The sequence below is a fragment of the Peromyscus maniculatus genome, chromosome 6 (assembly GCF_049852395.1).
Source record: "Peromyscus maniculatus bairdii isolate BWxNUB_F1_BW_parent chromosome 6, HU_Pman_BW_mat_3.1, whole genome shotgun sequence".
In the NCBI taxonomy this organism is placed as follows: domain Eukaryota; kingdom Metazoa; phylum Chordata; class Mammalia; order Rodentia; family Cricetidae; genus Peromyscus; species Peromyscus maniculatus.
Window position 1 is genome coordinate 69,693,854 of NC_134857.1, and position 16,305 is coordinate 69,710,158.

General features: G+C 54.7%; 3 protein-coding genes across 5 annotated transcripts; 1 reads left to right on the plus strand and 2 right to left on the minus strand.

Moving 5' to 3' along the window:
* The first annotated feature begins 215 nt into the window (after window positions 1-215).
* Dpm3 (dolichyl-phosphate mannosyltransferase subunit 3, regulatory) lies at window positions 216-801 on the plus strand. Its single transcript, XM_006976332.4, has 2 exons — window positions 216-328; window positions 451-801. Exon 2 carries the CDS (start codon window positions 456-458, stop codon window positions 732-734), a length of 279 nt encoding a protein of 92 aa, XP_006976394.1. The 5' UTR covers window positions 216-328; window positions 451-455; the 3' UTR covers window positions 735-801.
* Window positions 802-1,822: 1,021 nt separating this feature from the next.
* Window positions 1,823-4,628, minus strand: Slc50a1 (solute carrier family 50 member 1). Of its 3 annotated transcripts, none has more exons than XM_042279366.2 (6): window positions 4,439-4,628; window positions 3,641-3,718; window positions 3,406-3,529; window positions 2,639-2,800; window positions 2,268-2,387; window positions 1,823-2,188 (listed from the first exon to the last, which is right to left on the minus strand). In XM_042279366.2, exons 1-6 carry the CDS (start codon window positions 4,471-4,473, stop codon window positions 2,084-2,086), a joined length of 624 nt encoding a protein of 207 aa, XP_042135300.1. In that variant the 5' UTR covers window positions 4,474-4,628; the 3' UTR covers window positions 1,823-2,083. The 3 variants fall into 3 exon arrangements, with proteins under 3 accessions (XP_042135300.1, XP_006976393.1, XP_042135301.1); XM_006976331.4 differs by lacking the exon at window positions 4,439-4,628 and adding an exon at window positions 3,988-4,147; XM_042279367.2 differs by lacking the exon at window positions 4,439-4,628 and adding an exon at window positions 3,858-3,995.
* Window positions 4,629-5,601: 973 nt separating this feature from the next.
* On the minus strand, window positions 5,602-12,500 carry Efna1 (ephrin A1). Its single transcript, XM_006976330.4, has 5 exons — window positions 12,298-12,500; window positions 8,903-9,198; window positions 6,779-6,844; window positions 6,599-6,649; window positions 5,602-6,476 (listed from the first exon to the last, which is right to left on the minus strand). The coding sequence occupies exons 1-5, from the start codon at window positions 12,387-12,389 to the stop codon at window positions 6,364-6,366; spliced, it is 618 nt and encodes a 205-aa protein (XP_006976392.1). The 5' UTR covers window positions 12,390-12,500; the 3' UTR covers window positions 5,602-6,363.
* Window positions 12,501-16,305: the final 3,805 nt, after the last annotated feature.

Sequence of the window (16,305 nt, forward strand, 5' to 3'; positions counted from 1 at the left end):
AGGAGTGGCTTGTTCCGTCCTCTGATCTTCAGGCAAATTTATTAAGAGTACAAGCCATGTATCACCACAGACGACACGACATTCCTCTCTTACTGCAATGTTTTGGTGTTTTCTCAAGACTTTCCACAAGTCTATCCAGTTTAGACCTAGGTCCCCAGAACAAGCAGCGTTAAAACTCTTAACCTTCCCGGACCTGAGCGCGACCGGAAGTTCCCCCGGGCTTTGTTCTGAGAACTACAGTTCCCAGAAGGCAGTGCGGAGGAAGGGAGGTCGTAGAAGAGGACTTCCGACGCTGATGCGGACCTTGAAGTCAGCGCGACGCCCAGAGGTACGCTTGGGTGGCGGGCTGAGGGGAAAGGTGAAAGAGGTTGGCACTGACCGGGAGTGAGTGTCAGATGCAGAGCGGGGAGTGGTAGAAAGCATCTCTAGCCTTGATTTCTCTCCTTGCAGCGACCATGACGAAGTTAACCCAGTGGCTTTGGGGACTGGCGCTCCTGGGCTCTGCCTGGGCTGCCCTGACCATGGGAGCTCTGGGCCTGGAGCTGCCTTCCCCTTGCCAGGAGGTGCTGTGGCCACTGCCTGCCTACCTGCTGGTGTCCGCTGGTTGCTATGCCCTGGGCACTGTGGGCTACCGCGTGGCCACGTTTCACGACTGTGAGGACGCCGCCCGAGAGTTGCAGAGCCAGATCCTGGAGGCTCGAGCGGACTTAACCCGCAGGGGGCTACGCTTCTGACACCTTCACCCATTCCTGTCCGGACACCCTGGCTCATTCCCCATTAAAGTGCGGTTTTTGTTTTCTAGCCTTGTTTAGTTTGAGTATGGAGGATAAGTACTGGGGATTCTGTATACCAGACGTCAAGAAGGGCGAGGCGGGAGAGCCATCTTCCCGGTATACCTAACTTCCATTTTTTGGCTTTGCATTTTGGTGATGTTCTGTCTTCTCAGATTTTTTTTTTTTTTTGAAATAGGATCTCATGTGTCCCAGACTGGCCTCGAACCCAGGCATATGGCTGAGGATGCTCTTGGTTCTCTACCTCTCATCTCCTCTAATTAACACGCTAAACCACCGTGGCGAGATTCTGAGGTGCTGGGGATCGAACCTGCCGGCCTTCACACATGTGAGCCCTCAGCGGAGCTACATCCCAACCTGTTTTGTTCATTTGTTTAGATGGTTTTACTGAGTAGTCCAACTTGGCCTACAACTTGCCACGTTGCCCAGGCTTCCCTCAACCTTGTGGTCCTCCTGCCTCAACCTCTTTGTTTTGTTTTACAAGACAGTTTCTCTGTGTAGCCCTGGCTGTCCTGGAGCTCAGTCTGTAGACCAGGCTAGCCTCAAAGTCAGAGATCTGCCTGCCTCTGCCTCCTGAGTGTTGAGGTTAAAGGCGGTCACCACCACCACCTAGCTCTGCCTCAAACTCTTAAATGCTGGGATTGTAGGCTTCCCACATAAGGCTGGGCAAGAAGTAGGTATACCAAACTTCCATTTTATTTTTTTAATAAGATTTTTTCTTTTTAGCCGGGCATTGGTGGCACACGCCTTTAATCCCAGCACTCGGGAGGCAGAGGCAGACGGATCTCTGTGAGTTCGAGGCCAGCCTGGGCTACCAAGTGAGCTCCAGGAAAGGCGCAAAGCTACACAGAGAAACCCTGTCTCGAAAAACCAAAAAAAAAAAAAAAAAAAAAAAAGATTTTTTTCTTTTTAAAAGGTCTTCTAGGTCTTTGTGACTTCTAGGTCAGTCGAATACCTTTTCTGAGCCAATCCTCGATGCCAGTCACTAGACCCACCTCCTATCAGGTCAGGAAGAACGCACAAGGCCTGCAGGCAGGGGCAGGGAACAGTTTATTTTAGGGCACATTCTAAAGATACCACCTCAGCCTCCAAAATGAGAAAAGATCATCTATTTAAAAAATGTGATTTCATCCCATAGGTCCCATCCGATCTACGTAAAGGTCTTTCCTTGATCCCTCTATTTTCAAAATCAGCTTTTTTCTTACAACCCATTGCATCCACGGAATTGGTCAGGAGGACCAGCAGAAACAAGAGCTCTTTTTGGCATCACGTTGGCCCTAAGGCGGCTGTGGTCAGGTCTGCAGAAGTCGGTGGTATTTTCTGTCGTGCTCTGGGGGGTACTTGCAGAAAAGCCCAAGGCGGATCAAGCTGGTGAGGATTCCTGGGAGGTTGGGTACCTGCAACCGAAAAGCTGCTATAAAGACAGGAACTAGTTTCTGCTTTGGAGACTTGTTGTCCCGTTCAGGATCTTCTTACCGTGATGTAAGGGTCTCTGAGTCGAAACCCATAGATGGACCAGGAGGTGGAGGAAAGGAGGGTGGCAATGGTGAGCGAGAAAGAGAGACGCTGGGTTGATTTAGTCTGAATGATCTTGGCCTGTGGCAAAAACACTCCCGGTTCAGGTGCATAGTACCATTCCTGCACCTTGCCTAAGAATATCCTCGGGAAAAAGACCCAAATCCCTCCGATCTTTCACCCCAGCCCTCTCCTGCATCCCACTCACCCACCTCGACTGTCTGGCCTCCTTCCAGGAGCTGGATGGATCTATTTTCCTCTGGAGTATCAGCCAGTCTCTGGCTAAGGGAGCCTCGCCCTGATCTCCCCTACCTCTTGGCCACCCCACTCACCAGGTCAGCCAGTGGTGAGAGGTACATGCTGATGGTAAAGACGCTGCAGAAGAGGCCTAGCTGCTGGAGCCGGGCCTCAAGGTCTGGCACCAGAAGCCAAAAGTAGCCATAACCCAGGAGCAGGACCCCCAGCAGGGCTGCGGTCTGCAGGAGCACAGCATGCTGCAGGGGAGAAGCGTCTTACTGTACCAGAACACTCATTTCTCTGCGGGGATTGCTGCATCCTGTCTTCGTCCACTCTCTAATGGGGAAATCAGCTTTTATCCCAGCCTTCACGTCTGTCTCTCTCTCTTTCACCAATGGCTTGAAGGAGGTCTCATTCACACAACACTGGAGGTCTCCAGGGAAGGGAAAATTACCTTTTCCTCCCTCCCCTTTTCCTGTGAGCCTCACCTACCCGGGAAGAGACTAATGGATGTTTTTGTGATTGAGTGGGAAAGCTGAGCTAATGGCCGTTCTTAGCCACTGGCCCTGGCTCTAACTCTAAAGGAACCATCAGAGACAGCATAGCCCTCTCTCCCCAGCCTGTGGAGAGGATGGGTTAGCACTGATACCCTCGGGCCTGGGAAGCCACCACCAGGCTTGTGAGCAAGGGGAGGGTGGGTGGCCCTGTGTGCTTTCTGTAGGGTTGGCCTCATGGGAAGGAGGACAAGAAGGGCCTTCTAGGAAAAGGAAGTAATGCCACCCTACTAGTCTTCCAGGAAACGGTCTGCTCTGCTAACAGGGCAGGGCGTGCTGAAGAGGTGGGTGCGAGGGAGGGCCTCTACCTTCTGAGGACTGTAGTGCAGATATGCCAGGATATAAAGAGTCTGAAGCACAGCCCCCACGGCATTGACGATGATGAGGGTCCCATCTCCCTTCAAGACTCCATAACTCAGCCAGCCCAGGTTGCTGTGAGAGGAGGGGGTTATTATGGTCCAAGGGGCTGAGTGTGGCAGGGGGTCCCCAGGGACCTCGTGCGCCTCCCTCAGCCTTTCCCGCCACAGCCAACGCTGCTCTCACTTGACATCCGTGGTGAGAAAAGGCAGGAACTGGATGCTGTCCACGCTCCGTGTCCTCTGCATGTGCCTGAGGTCCGAGCTGGAAGGGGACCCGAAGGGAATTGTTAGGAATGGGCAGACGATTCCTCGGTGCTTGTCACCCACCCTGAACGGACCAGCGGATCTCCCCGACTCAGGCCGGGGGGCCAGCCTCGCCTTAGCACCCCAGATCACCCAACTCTGCTCCACTTTCATTCTGGGTTCCAGCTGCAGCCCGGAATTGGAGCCACGTCTCTTGACCACTTTCCTTTCCTTCCACTCTCCTGACTTCCTAGTCCTGTCCCCAGCCCAGTCCCTCCGCGCTCTCACAGGCCAGTGGAGAACATGCCCAGGGTGAAGAGCACGCAGGCACCGGAAAGGACAGAGTCTGCCACGCCGCCCGCCTCCATCCCACCGAGTCGGTTCCCTCGCCCAGTTCTGCGCGCTAAGCTGTTCGGGCCCAGGGCCGGCGGCCGCGAAGCCCCGCCCCTCCCGCGGAACGGCGCCGGAACCCGCCCTCGCCAGAACTGCACCGGAACTGGGGCCCCTGCCACCCCAGCGCTGCGTGCCGGCCGGGTGGTTGGCTGCTGTGTGCGGGGCTGGGTCCCTGAGCTTCCCCTTCGGAGTGCGCTCCATGGTTTTAGGAGGGACCGTGCATTTGTCCCCGACAGGGCCCCTCCTCACACTCTGCTCACTCTGGGTCCTCTAGACCACCGGCCTCAACTTCTGTGTTTCCTTCTGTCCTTGTATGCAAGAAGGCAAACTGCAAATTTAGTCTCACCCCGTCTTCAGCGCTCCTCCTATTCGCCGCTCCATATCAGAGCCTTGGTTCCTCAGCTTTGGAAGGTTTCCCCTGGAGGTTATTGAAACCTCGTTAGCCTGTCCCCTAAATAGCAGGAATTGACAGGAGTGGCCGTCTTCCTTCAGATGCCCGCCCTTGCACAACCTGCCCTATCCATGGGCAACCCCTACCCCTGGCCCCCTGTTCCAACACACTGGCTGCTGGGAACTTTCCCTCCCAGCCTCCCACGCAGCTCTGCTGGTGGGGCTGCGCACAAGCTTCAGCTGGCATCCAGCTCCCTGACTCACCCAGACAGCATGAGTACCTGTGTGGTATGCCAAAGCCCCGCGCTTGAGGCTGATGAGTGGGATGAGAGGTTGGACAGGAAGAATGAACGTACAGAATGGCGCGCATGGAGAGGAAGCCAGCTCACTACTATAGGGAATTCTCCTGCAGACCCCCCCCAGAGGAGGAAACACCCTTCCTTTGGCCGGGTAAGAAGCATGTATCTTTTAGAAAGAGAAAGAAATTAAAACCAAGCAGGGCGGTGGTGGTGGTGGTGCACACCTTTAATCCCAGCACTCGGGAGACATTCGAGGCCAGCTTGGTCTACAGAGTGAGATCCAGGACAGGCTCCAAAGCTACACAGAGAAACTCTGTCTCGAAAACAACAATAAATAAATAAATAAAACCAAGTTGTGTCTTACATCTTCCCCCCCCCCCATCCTAGCCGTTTACTATGTTTTGTCTTTTGCTTATTTATTTTGTGAGATGAGGTCTCACACTGTAGCCCAGGCTGGCACTGAAATCTTGGCGATCTTCTTGCTCCACTGTCTGAGTACTGGGATTACAGACCTGACCCAAGCCATGCCTGGGTACTTAAGCTTTGCGCTGCTGAGGATTGGACCCCAGGCTTACACATGTTAGGTTAGCACTCTGCTTCTTGAGGTACATTCCCAGCCCCTTATTTCTGCTTTTGAGGCAAGGTCTGAGTTGTCCATGCAGATCTCAAATTTACCATCTTCCCAGCTCAGCCAGGAGAGCAGCAGCTGGGGTTATAGGTGTGCACCACACCTGCCCCGGGTGCTTCTGATGTGGCGCTGAGCCTAGCACACGAGGAGGGACTCTGTGATCATACATCGACATAGAGGGGAAGAAACACGTCCAAAAAAATTACTTTATTATGAATCCAAGAACACTGTATAAAAAAACAACTCCAGTTGTAGAAATGAGCAGACACAGCACGTTTATCTACAGACACTGTACATGTGGGCCCTGCCCTTTAGGTACACTACACAGACTGTACACGCGGGCACTGCCCTTACAGCTCTACTCTGAACAGCATAGTCCTCGCGTTGGCACAGCTCCAGGGAATGCTGCCCGAAGGATGGGGAGGATGCAGTCAGTGCCTGGCTACGAACCTCTCCGGCAGTTCGGCAGGTGGAAATCCTGCAGAGATGCTGGGTCAGCCCAAGCATGCTGCTTCTCCTGTACCTGGCTCTCACGCAGGAAGCTGTCTCAAGCATTTCCTTCAGTCAGTTCATCTGGACATCACGGCTTCCTCGGGGAAGGGCATCTTTAGCGTCCAACTACAGGACCGCAGGCCCTTCCAGCTCCTCTCCCACTGGGCCCTCGAAATGGGCCAGGCCGGCCTGCACAGCCCGTTTCTTTGGCTTAAAGGTAGAAATCGCAGGGAAAGGACCCTTCCCCACGTCTTCCTCCGTCCCTCTGAGGTGGAGGCAGGAACGGCACAGTCAGGCGGGTTGAACTCCTTTGGGTTGAAACCCGTAATACTGAACCTTCTGAGGCTTCAGGGCGGCAGCTTGTGCATGGGGTGGGAGTGGTTCCCGGGGCTGGGGCTTCGGGGTGCTTGCCCCCGCCCCTCCGCCCAGTGGCAATCCTTGAGCCCGGTGAAGCACACACCTTCACTGGGTCTGCAGTAGCAGCAGAGCGAGCAGGAGCACAGCCCAGACCAGCGGGAAGGGGCGAGGGGCAGCGCTGACTCCCACGCTGTGCAGGACCCGAGCCTCGGGGTCATCTGCGGGGTGAGGAGGCAAAGACCGACAGGTGAGGGCCCCCGCTACTGGCACCGGCCTCCACCAAACAGGACGGAGCCAGCCCCTTCCTGTGACCCTGGCCCAACTGGCTCTAGCTCCCTACCTGCTGGAAGCCTCTTCTCCTGTGAATTGGCGTGGGCCTGAGGGCTGTGAGCTGAAAGGTAAAAATGGCAGGAGATGAGGTATTGCCACGGGAGGCGCAGAGGCAACTTCCGCCCCCTCCCAGCCCGCTGGACCAAGCTCAGCGTGGGGGAAGGAGGCACCCACGGGCCCTGACACTCACTGATTTTTCCATTGACAGTCACCTTCAACTTCAAGCACTGGTTTTCTTCATGGTAGATAGGTTTGGCTGCAAAATACATGCAAAGGACGTTAAGGAAAGAGCCTTTTTTTTTTTTTCTAATATTTATTTATTTATTATGTATATAGCATGTATGACTACAGGCCAGAAGAAGGCACCAGATCTCATTACAGATGGTTGTGAGCCACCATGTGGTTGCTGGGAATTGAACTCAGGACCTCTGGAAGAGCAGCCAGTGCTCTTAACCTCTGAGCCATCTCTATAGTCACCAGAAAGAGCCTTTTGATAGAAGATATGGATTCAAATCTGAATCTGCTTCCTCAGTGCCCTGTTTAATTTTTTTTTTTTTTTAAATTTATTTAAAACAAGATTTCACTATGTGGCATTGGCTGCCCTGGAACTTGTTATGTAGACCAGGCTAGCTTCAAATTCACAAAAATGTACCTGCCTCTGCCTCCTGAGTGCTGGATAAAAGCACTGCCATATCCAAGCAATAGATAAATTGTATTTACTTTTAAATTGTTCTTTCTTCCTCGTTAGTGTACATTGTGGCACACGCGTAAAAGACAGGACACAAACCCTGGGAGTCGGTTCTGGCCTTCCATCTTGCCTCTGCACTGCATGCTTGATGAGGCTGATTTTCTTTATTTTTTATGTATCTTTACTGGGGGGGCAGGGTCTCTTTACAAAGCCCCTGCAGTCCTGAGATTGACTATATATAGACCAGGCTGGTCTCAAACTCAGAGATACTCATGTCTCTGCCTCTCAAGTGCTGGAGTTAAAGACTTGGACCACCACAGCCCAGCAAGGCTAATTTCTCGTTCCTGCCTTCCATCGCCCTACAGGAGTGCTGGGATTACAGATGCAGGCCACTGTATCTGACTTTTGATGTGGGTTCTGGACAGAATTTAGGTTGTCAGGTTTATGCAGCAACTGCTATTTATTTATTTATCTATTTATTTATTTATTTTTATTTATTTATTTATTTTTTTGAGACAGAGTTTTTCTGTGTAGCCCTGGCTGTCCTGCAACTCCCTCTGTAGACCAGGCTGGCCTCGAATTCACAGAGATCCACCTGTCTCTGCCTCCCAAGTGCTGGGATTAAAGGCACGTGCCGCCGCCACTGCCCAGTCCCTACCCAATTTTTTTTAGGCATGGTCTCACTGTAGCCCACACTGACCTGAAACTTTGTCTGTAGCCCAGGCTGCCCCTGAATCACACCAATCCTCCTATCTCAGTCTCCGGAGTGCCAGGATTATAGGTGTAAGCCTCTGTGCCTAGCCTAGCCTTGATATTTATCTTCAGTTTTTGCCTACTTTCTGATCAGTTTTCAGTCCTCTCTCTCATTCTCTGGAACGGCACTCAACTTTAGCAGTGGTAGTGACAGGAGCGTGGACCATGTCCCTTCCCCACATTCCGTCTTTCATGACTCCCAGCCTGAAGTTGCATGAGGTGTTCACAGTGTAATTTCCCTTTCCCTGGGCCATTTTCTACCATGCTGGTCTAGACTCACCCAGAGAATAAGCACTGGATCTAGCCTTCACAAAGCCCGGACCTTGTAACGCTCAGGATTCATCAATGGGTTTCTGCCACCCTCAGGAGGAAGTCTAAACTCCTACTAGTGTCTGGCCTCCAAGAATCTGCCCCAGCCACCGTCCAAGCCCATCACTCTATTTCTTGTCCGCCTCTCATCCCGGGAGCCCCAGAAGCGGTCACGCTCCCTTTGGGAATGTGCCACCTGTCCTTGTCACCCCACCCTCAGTCTGTTTTTCCGTCTTTGGCAGGTGCACAGGTCATTTCCCCAAGTGCCCTGTGCTCATGTCTGTCACATCACACTCTTCTATTGGCCTGATGATTTATCTGGGTTCCTTCCCAGCTTCCTTGAGGACAGGGGGCCAGGGGTGTTTTAGTTATGTTGTGTCCATGTGCCAGAGTGTCTAGGACACACCTGGAGCTTGTTCCACATCTGCGCTATGAATTAGAGAAAACTGAGTTTAGACGTGGAAGGGGGGGGAGGGGCTCTGTGCTACTTGGCTCTCCACTAAGTAAGCAGCCAAGCGCATGCTGCCGGCCACAGTGCTCTGTGACCGCCCCTAGGGTACTCACAGATGTAATAGTAGCTGTGCCCTTCCTTGAACTCCTTGCCCAAGGTGAAGGGCGTGAAGCGCTGGAATTTCTCAGACAGCTTCTCTGGGCCATGCTTGGCACTGGGCTGGGTGCACTTCCAACGGACCTGGTCCTTGGACTGGGGTTGGCACGCCACATACTCCTCACGCTCCACCATGTACAGCGTATACCGCTCCATGGCGGCATCTGCCACGGAGTCGTCCTCGTAATGTGGGCAGATGATGTCCAGGTAGTCGTTCAGCCGCACATGTACAGTGTAGTCCTCCTCCCGGAACCTGGGCCCATGCAAAGCAGAGGAAGCAGAAGTCAGACCAGAGCGTGAAGCATCTTCCAACTGGTCACATCACCCCTTACATTCCACAGTGGGGCCCCAAAGATTTTTTTCCAATATCTTAACTCCCGTATTTACTGATCATCTTTCTCTGCCACCTTCAACGATTCCCTCACTACCATCATCTACTCATTCTCCAAATAACACCCACCAAGCACCTCTCAGGTACCAAAGTGCCTTCTAGAAGGCCCCAGGTATCTGCCCAAGGATAGATAGGGCCTCAGTATTTCTGCAGCTCACTCACTGTTCTGTTTCCCCAGGTCTTCTTTAAATGCCAGGAAACTACAGTCTGGGCCGTTCTGGATGTGGGAGCCAAGGTCCCTTTCTCTCTACCACGCTGCTGCGTCCCTCATCACATCCCTTTCTTCGCTTATCTCATCCTGTCCTGCCCCTCATACCAAGTCTCTCTCAGATTTCCACTTCAGGACCCAATCCCTGGTCCAAACCCAGACTCGCAGAGAGTAAAACCATTCTTTACCAGTTTACTCAAATCTTCCTTTCTTGTTACTCAAAGGTACGCCCGGATCGCCTTGTCCCCTTTCCTCAGAGCACCCCCAAACATCCCTGTCTTTTTATCTCCAAGAGTCACAATTCCACCTTCCCCCATGAAATGTTGCAGTTTAGACCTGAGACAGTCTCTGCCTTTTCCCTTCTCCCCAGGTGGAGCCAGCTCCCCTCCCCCAGTCAGTCCCCCCCAAGCCCGGCAGGCTCCAGCCTGACTGCCCACCAGCCCCTCCCCCTGAGCTCCAGACACCTGGCTCCAGCCTGGGTAGGGGCTCAGCAGTGGCAAAGTGCTTCCCACCTCCCGCCGACAGCCAGTCAGCTCCTCTGAATTCTCCCAAGCACTGCCAGGGAGAGGCTCCGCAGAGCTGCCTGCCAATTTGCTTCAAATCCAAGTCCTCGGCATGGGTGGTGCCCATGGTGATGGTGGGGTTCCATGGTGGCCACCCACTACCCAGTCATCATGACCCTTTAGAGGCCTGGCCTTGCAACAGCTTGCAGCCTCGAGAACTGGGCTTACCAGGCCGGCCCCTCCCCCACCCTGGGGAAAAGAGAGAGAAGCAGAGGGAGGCTTTTAAAATTCCTCTCTGGAGAGATAAACATAGAAGCCATTTCAGAACAGGTATTTCAGCTCTGGGCCTGGCGTCTTTCCCCCATTCCCGTGATGGGCACTGACTCATGCCTCATCCACCTCTGCTACCCGCCCAGGCACTCTTGAGAGCCTGTGAAAATTCACCTTGTCAAATGCAAGCAGCCCCCCCTGGACCCCAGGACAGCCCAGTGCTGGTTTTGCCCCAGTGCTGGCCTCTGGGCAAAGGGAGCAGAGAAGTCCGAATGGCCAGAGTAGCTGTCTCTCCAGGACCATGGGAACCCAGCTCACACCCTTCTCTGCTTCTGCCTGGAGCCTGGAGATCCCAGGGCCAATGCCCGCCACCCTGAGTCACCTGTGCCAACCCTGCACCCGCCCTTCTCACTGCCGCCTCATCTCTTCTCCCAAGCTGGGCCTGGCTAGACCGCCCATGACCTCCACTCTAGACCGGCTTTCCTGTAGCTGTAAATAAGACAGGGTGTGTGTGTGTGTGTGTGTGTGTGTGTGTGTGTGTGTGTGTGTGTCCAGAGGGACAGGCCTGAAGCTATTCTTAGTGGGGTACACTTCTAAGGGGACTACCCCCTCTACGTAGCCTGCCTGTGACACCTAATCTCCGTCTGGAAGGGGGGGCTACAACAGTGGTGGGGAAGACAGGGAGGGGGCAAGGAAGAGGCTTCTTCCTGAAAGAGAGGAAACCTGGGAGCTTGGGAACGGAAAAGGCCAGAGTTCCCCCCTCCCTGCTCATGGCTTCCTGTCCCCTCCTCCTCCTCCAGCCGACACCTGGCATGGGCATAACAGGGACTTTGCTCTTTCCCACTACTAGGACAGGACAGGGTCAGGGAGGCAAGGGGTAGGAGCCAGGGCTGGCTGGGCCGCCGTAGCAGCCCGGGGCCGGGAAGACGCTGCCCTTAGGGTTGGCAGCCGGTTCTAGGTTGCCCTCCGACATGCCCTGGACAGCAGACCCTCCGCTGGCAATGCCACCATGCCAGAGGAGACTGGCGTGGCATCTATCTCAGGGAAGGGGGAAGGAGGCACACTGGGTGTGAGAGTGCTCTGGTGGTGTTCTGTGCCCCCACCCCTCGGGGGCCAGGCCCTGCGCCCCCTGTTCCACCATTCCCCCCTCTTAGGTTTTGCCCAGATACTGTTCTCACAACTTGAGAAAACTCAAGGGCAAGAACAAAGGGTCTGGCGGTGTCTTCCTCCCAATACCATTTGCTTCCTAGCCCTAAAACCTGCCCGGGAGAAATTGCCTCCTTCCTGTCACGGCCCTTTGTAGCCCTGTGAAACCCCCTCTGCTCCTCCCCAGGCTTTCCAGGGACACTCCCCTCACCAGTTCCTCAGTGTGACCACCTTGGCCACTCCCTCGGTCTGTCCAGGCACACACAGCATGTGCCTAATTTATGCCACCCCCCCCAAAAAAAATAATCCTGGGGGCCACTCTGCAGGGTCATCTTAAACACAGAATGAATACCTGATACCCGAAACCTAGCTCCCTACTGAGAGTCTTTCCAGGGCCACTCTGAGCCTTGTGTTGACTCTTGATGTCAATAGGTGCCTGTCGTCACACAAATGCTCCCCGCGACACACCAAAAGAGAGGGCGCAGAAGTTTCATGGGGGGACTTAAAGAGCCCCGGAGGCCAGGGCCGATGTTACATTCTCAAGGTAAGAAGGCTCGTCATGAGATCCTTACTTTGGAGTAATGGGATGCCAGAGGGCAGGAAGAGATAGGGCTGAAATAGCGCCTCTCCAAGTAGGCATGAGCAGGTTTCTGCCAGGGTCGGGTGTTGCCAGTTACTAAGGGAAGGTAAAGACGGAGGTGGGACGCTACAGAATCCTTCCCACCCCTGGCCACCTCCCCTAGGCTCAGGCCAGGGGGTGGCCGGGACAGTTACCCCGAGGAAAGGCATTGCCAACCAGGCGCCCAGGCTGCCAGAGGGAGTCTCGGGGCTTACTTGGGATTTGAACTGTTCCAGAAGACGATGTGACGGTCAGCAGCGGCCAGACTGCAGCACAGCCCCAAGAGAGGGGCCCAAAGGAACTCCATAGCGTGGGGCCGGGCCGGGCCGGGCCGGGACGAGAGCTCTGCAGTGTAAGGGTTCCCACTGGCTCCTCCACGGTACAGTAGGCACCGCGATCACAAATCTGGCCTCTTCACTGCTCGACTCCGCCTTTTGGGCCGGCGCCGCCCGACACCCGCCCCGCCCCCGCCCCGCCCGGCGCGCGCTGCCCCAGGGCTTGGGTGGCTGGGGAGGTGGAGGAAGGGAAAACGCGCGGGGAGCGGGGGGGGGCTCCCGTGCCCCAGGGACGGAGCGCGCTCTGGGGTCTGCACAGATCTCTCCATAGCTGCGTGTTCGCTTACGGGGGGGTGGTGGTGAGGAGGGGGGGGACACGTCTGTGTGAGGCTCTGTAGGCTTTGTGGGACTGGGCGCAGACGCAAGCTGGAAAAGGGAGGCACTCACACGTGTGGGTCTGGGAACCAGCGGCTTCAGGACCTGGCTCTGCAGCGCGGGGCGCCAATCTTGCCAGGGTGCGAGGTGGGGGGATATACCCACACCTTTTCCCGAGATTCACACTCAGGCCTGCGCGTTCGCCTTCTCACGCTCGCTCGCTATCCGCCCCAACCCCTCCATGCCCAGACTCTGCGCTTGGCTGCCCCTCCCCACACAGACGCGGCTGTTTGTTTTTGTTGGGTTTGTCAATGTTGTCTTTGTTCAAGAGATTGTGTCATCGCTTAGATGCCGGGAATAAAGTGCGACGCTGTGTGTGATCAAGTGTGTAACGTGTGCGGCCAGGGCTAAGGGCGCCTCAGTCCCATCAGTACTTTGTGCGAGAGGAACAGATAGGACCCTTGGGCTCACGAGGGGGTCTGTTCTTAATTTTTTAATAGAGCCAAAGTACACTAATGACCTGTTTATTTGTCTCACGCGTGTCTCGAGCGAATGGGCTCTTGCAGATGGACTGTGGGAATATGGTCACGAAGGGTGACAAACTAACCCACACATGTACATATGGCGTGTGTAAAATGCGTGTGTAAATGTGGCAGGTAGGTGTCAAGACACTTGTGAGTGTGTGCGGAAGCGTGCGAAACGCCTGACATACGCATGCTAATGTTTGTGACCAGTGTGTGAAGAAGAGGAGAAACGTGTTTTGGGCGTGCAGCGGGGGTGGGCTGCATGCAGTAGGGGTAGTTTGGGCCGCTGTGGTAGGCTCAGTCTTGGGTCTTCCAGTCGGTAGGACCTCAGTACCAGGCTCAGGTCCCCTCCCCCGCTCCATGTAAACAACCTCGCAGGAATTCACCTCTCGAATCAGCAGCTGTCTGGAGAGGGGCCGGCGGCATCTGCGCCTGGCTTGGAGCTGGCGGGCAGGTGTTTGATTAGGCTCGAGTGCGTTCCTGGAGCTGGAAAGTTGAAAGCTGAGTGTTTGGTACTTTGCGTGTGTGGCTGTGTGCCTGCAGGATTTGATGGGGCGGGGGTTTAGGTCCCCCCTCCTTTTTTTTTTTTTTTTTTTTTTTTTTCCTTTGCGGCTGCGCATCAGGGCAAGCTGCGGACCCGGGGCTCTTTGCCGGCTCCGGCCCAGCTTCCTGGGCTTGCAGGCCGTTTCATCCTGGCTGTTTACGGCCAGGCCTGGCGGCAGAGCCTGTAATTACGCCGGGCCAGGACGCCGCGGCCAGTCCGGTGCTGACCCTGCTGGGGAGGAGCCTGGAGTTGAGGAGGGCTCTGGCCTTCCTCCTCCCTCCTCCTCCTCCGGGAGGTGGGCCCTACTTGTCGCTCTCACCATAAATATTTACTGAGCTCCAGCTAGGTGCCGCGCCCTGTAACCCGGCTCGTGGGTCAGGGTCCGGCTTTGCACAAGCACATGCCACCCTGGAGCACACCTGCCCTGCGGGACGTGCCGGAGCCCCACGCATATCCAGGGTGCGGCCCGCCCCTCCCGCCGGGTCCGAAGTTTATCAGCAGCCCCAGAGAAGCGCCTCACGCGCTTTTTGCTCATCTGGAGGTGAAGGTCCTGGGTGAAGGTTCCCCAGGCGTCCCTCGTGCTGCGAGTATCTTCTCCCAGTTCCTTTGCTTCATAGGGTTTGGTGTTGTTCTATGTCGTGTTGCCGGCGCCAGCACGAACAGTAGCCGGTCAGTGTTTGTTGAGTGAAGTCACTCACTATAAAGGTGTAAACATGTGCCTGCTGAGAAACGCGCAGAGGGGTAAGGCAGGAGCACATCTTTAGAGGAAATAGCCCAAGATTGTCCCTGGGGGAGACGGCGTTGGGTCGGATCGCCTCCGTTGGCTGCCACTAGGTGAATACGAGTGGGGTCCCGCGCTGCTCAGCTCCCTCCCGGCAGGTTCAATCTCCCTGGGCCCAGCCTGGCAGGGACACGTCCACCTCCCGACTGCCCGAGTCTAAGGCAGGAAGGAGCGAGCTAGGTGGAAAGGGTGGCGGAAATCTCGGCACCGACAGGACGCAGAGCCTCTGGTTTGGGACCTTGTCCAACATTGTCACTTCAGGCCTTGATCCTATCCACATATTTGCGCTTTTCAAGGTAGCTCATCTGTTTTGGCTACCCCTTGGCACATAGAACGCAAGGATGAGGCTAAGATAAAGTCTCTGCCCTCCCGGAGTCCCGCAGTAGGCAGGGCACTTATGTTGGGGCATATATTTTCCTGGAATTGGGTAGCAGAGGAAATACGCCTGGCAAAACAACAAGTCTTGCTCAGTGCTGAAAGTCAGACCCCGCAACACGTTCGCACTACCCCGGTGCTCCTGGAGCCGCTGCGCCGCCTGCTGGGCGGAGCGGAGAGTGTCAGTCTATGTGAGATGCGGACGCGGACCCAGAAGGGACTCTGAGAACACAGAATAAATCTAGGCCTCCTGGGCATCCCAGTTCTAGCTCGCCCTGGCTTGTCTGGCTTTGTTTGGGGCTACCTGTTACCCTAAAGTTGTGTACCTGCGTTGTCTCCCAGCACTCCCACCCCCAGGCAAACATCTGTGCTAAGTGGCAAATATGTATGAGGTGTCTGTTTGTCTGGGGAAAACCCCTTCATGAATCCCTTCTGGGAATTTTTGAGGGCTAGGGTTAACTCTGGGTGTGCTGGGTGGGGGTGGTGAGATCCTGCTTCTTACAGAGGGCACTGCTCACCCGCAGGCGACTTTTCCAGACTGGAGCTGCCATGGGGCGTCTCTAGGTGCTTGGGTGAGGCGCAATGGGCCCTGAACTGGGAGCCATTTCTGTCTTACCCTCTAAGGTAATTTTGAAAACTAAAGTGTACCGTTTCTCGCTTTATTAGTAACATGGGCAAATTTTTCAATTTGGAAAATAGAGGAGAGGAAGAAAGGAGCGTCTGATAAGGATGTTTACTTGTCTTTCTGTCTTTTGAGATAAGGTATCACTAATAGGTAGCCCCAGGGTGTCCTGGAACTCACTCTGTAGACCAGGCCGACCTCAAACTTACAGAGATCCGCCTTCCTCTGCCTCTTGAATGCTGGGATCAGAGGTGTGCATTATGGGGCTGGAGATACAGCATAGCAGTTAAGATCACCCGCTGCCCATCCAGAGGACCAGGACCCTAGTCCCAGCACCTACAGGGTAACTCACAACCATCTGTAACTCCAGTCCCAGGGCACCGGGGCCCTCTTTTGGTTTCTGAAGGTAGGGGCATGTAGGCAGTGCAGAGACCTTCATGCAGGCAGAAACATCAACACACATTTAAAAAGAGTTTAAAAATTAAAACAAAACATCAAAGAGTCACATGCCTCCAGGGCCAGCACTTTCTAGAATTATAAATATGACTCTTTTCTATTGGGAGTGTGATGGTTAATATTTAGTCATCAGCAGGAAACACATTGCTGGGAATGCCTGCGAGGGAGTTTCTGGATTGGGTTAAGTGAGGTGGAAAGAGGAAGATTCGCTCTGAATGTGAGCGACCCCACGCCATGGACCCGGGCCTGGGCTGAGTGAGAAGGAAAAAGC

Excerpts from the sequence above, each read along its gene's own strand:
- Dpm3 (XM_006976332.4), top strand. The coding sequence starts at position 456 with ATGACGAAGTTAACCCAGTGGCTTTGGGGACTGGCGCTCCTGGGCTCT.
- Slc50a1 (XM_006976331.4), bottom strand. The coding sequence starts at position 4,067 with ATGGAGGCGGGCGGCGTGGCAGACTCTGTCCTTTCCGGTGCCTGCGTG. Across the intron at positions 2,801-3,405 it reads TGCACTACAGTCCTCAGAAG|CATGCTGTGCTCCTGCAGAC; the intron begins GTAGAGGCCCTC and ends TCTCCCCTGCAG. Across the intron at positions 2,189-2,267 it reads TCAGAGACCCTTACATCACG|GTACCCAACCTCCCAGGAAT; the intron begins GTAAGAAGATCC and ends TTTCGGTTGCAG.
- Efna1 (XM_006976330.4), bottom strand. The coding sequence starts at position 12,389 with ATGGAGTTCCTTTGGGCCCCTCTCTTGGGGCTGTGCTGCAGTCTGGCC. Across the intron at positions 6,845-8,902 it reads GCACAGCTACTATTACATCT|CCAAACCTATCTACCATGAA; the intron begins GTGAGTACCCTA and ends TGTATTTTGCAG. Across the intron at positions 6,650-6,778 it reads GACTGTCAATGGAAAAATCA|CTCACAGCCCTCAGGCCCAC; the intron begins GTGAGTGTCAGG and ends TTTACCTTTCAG.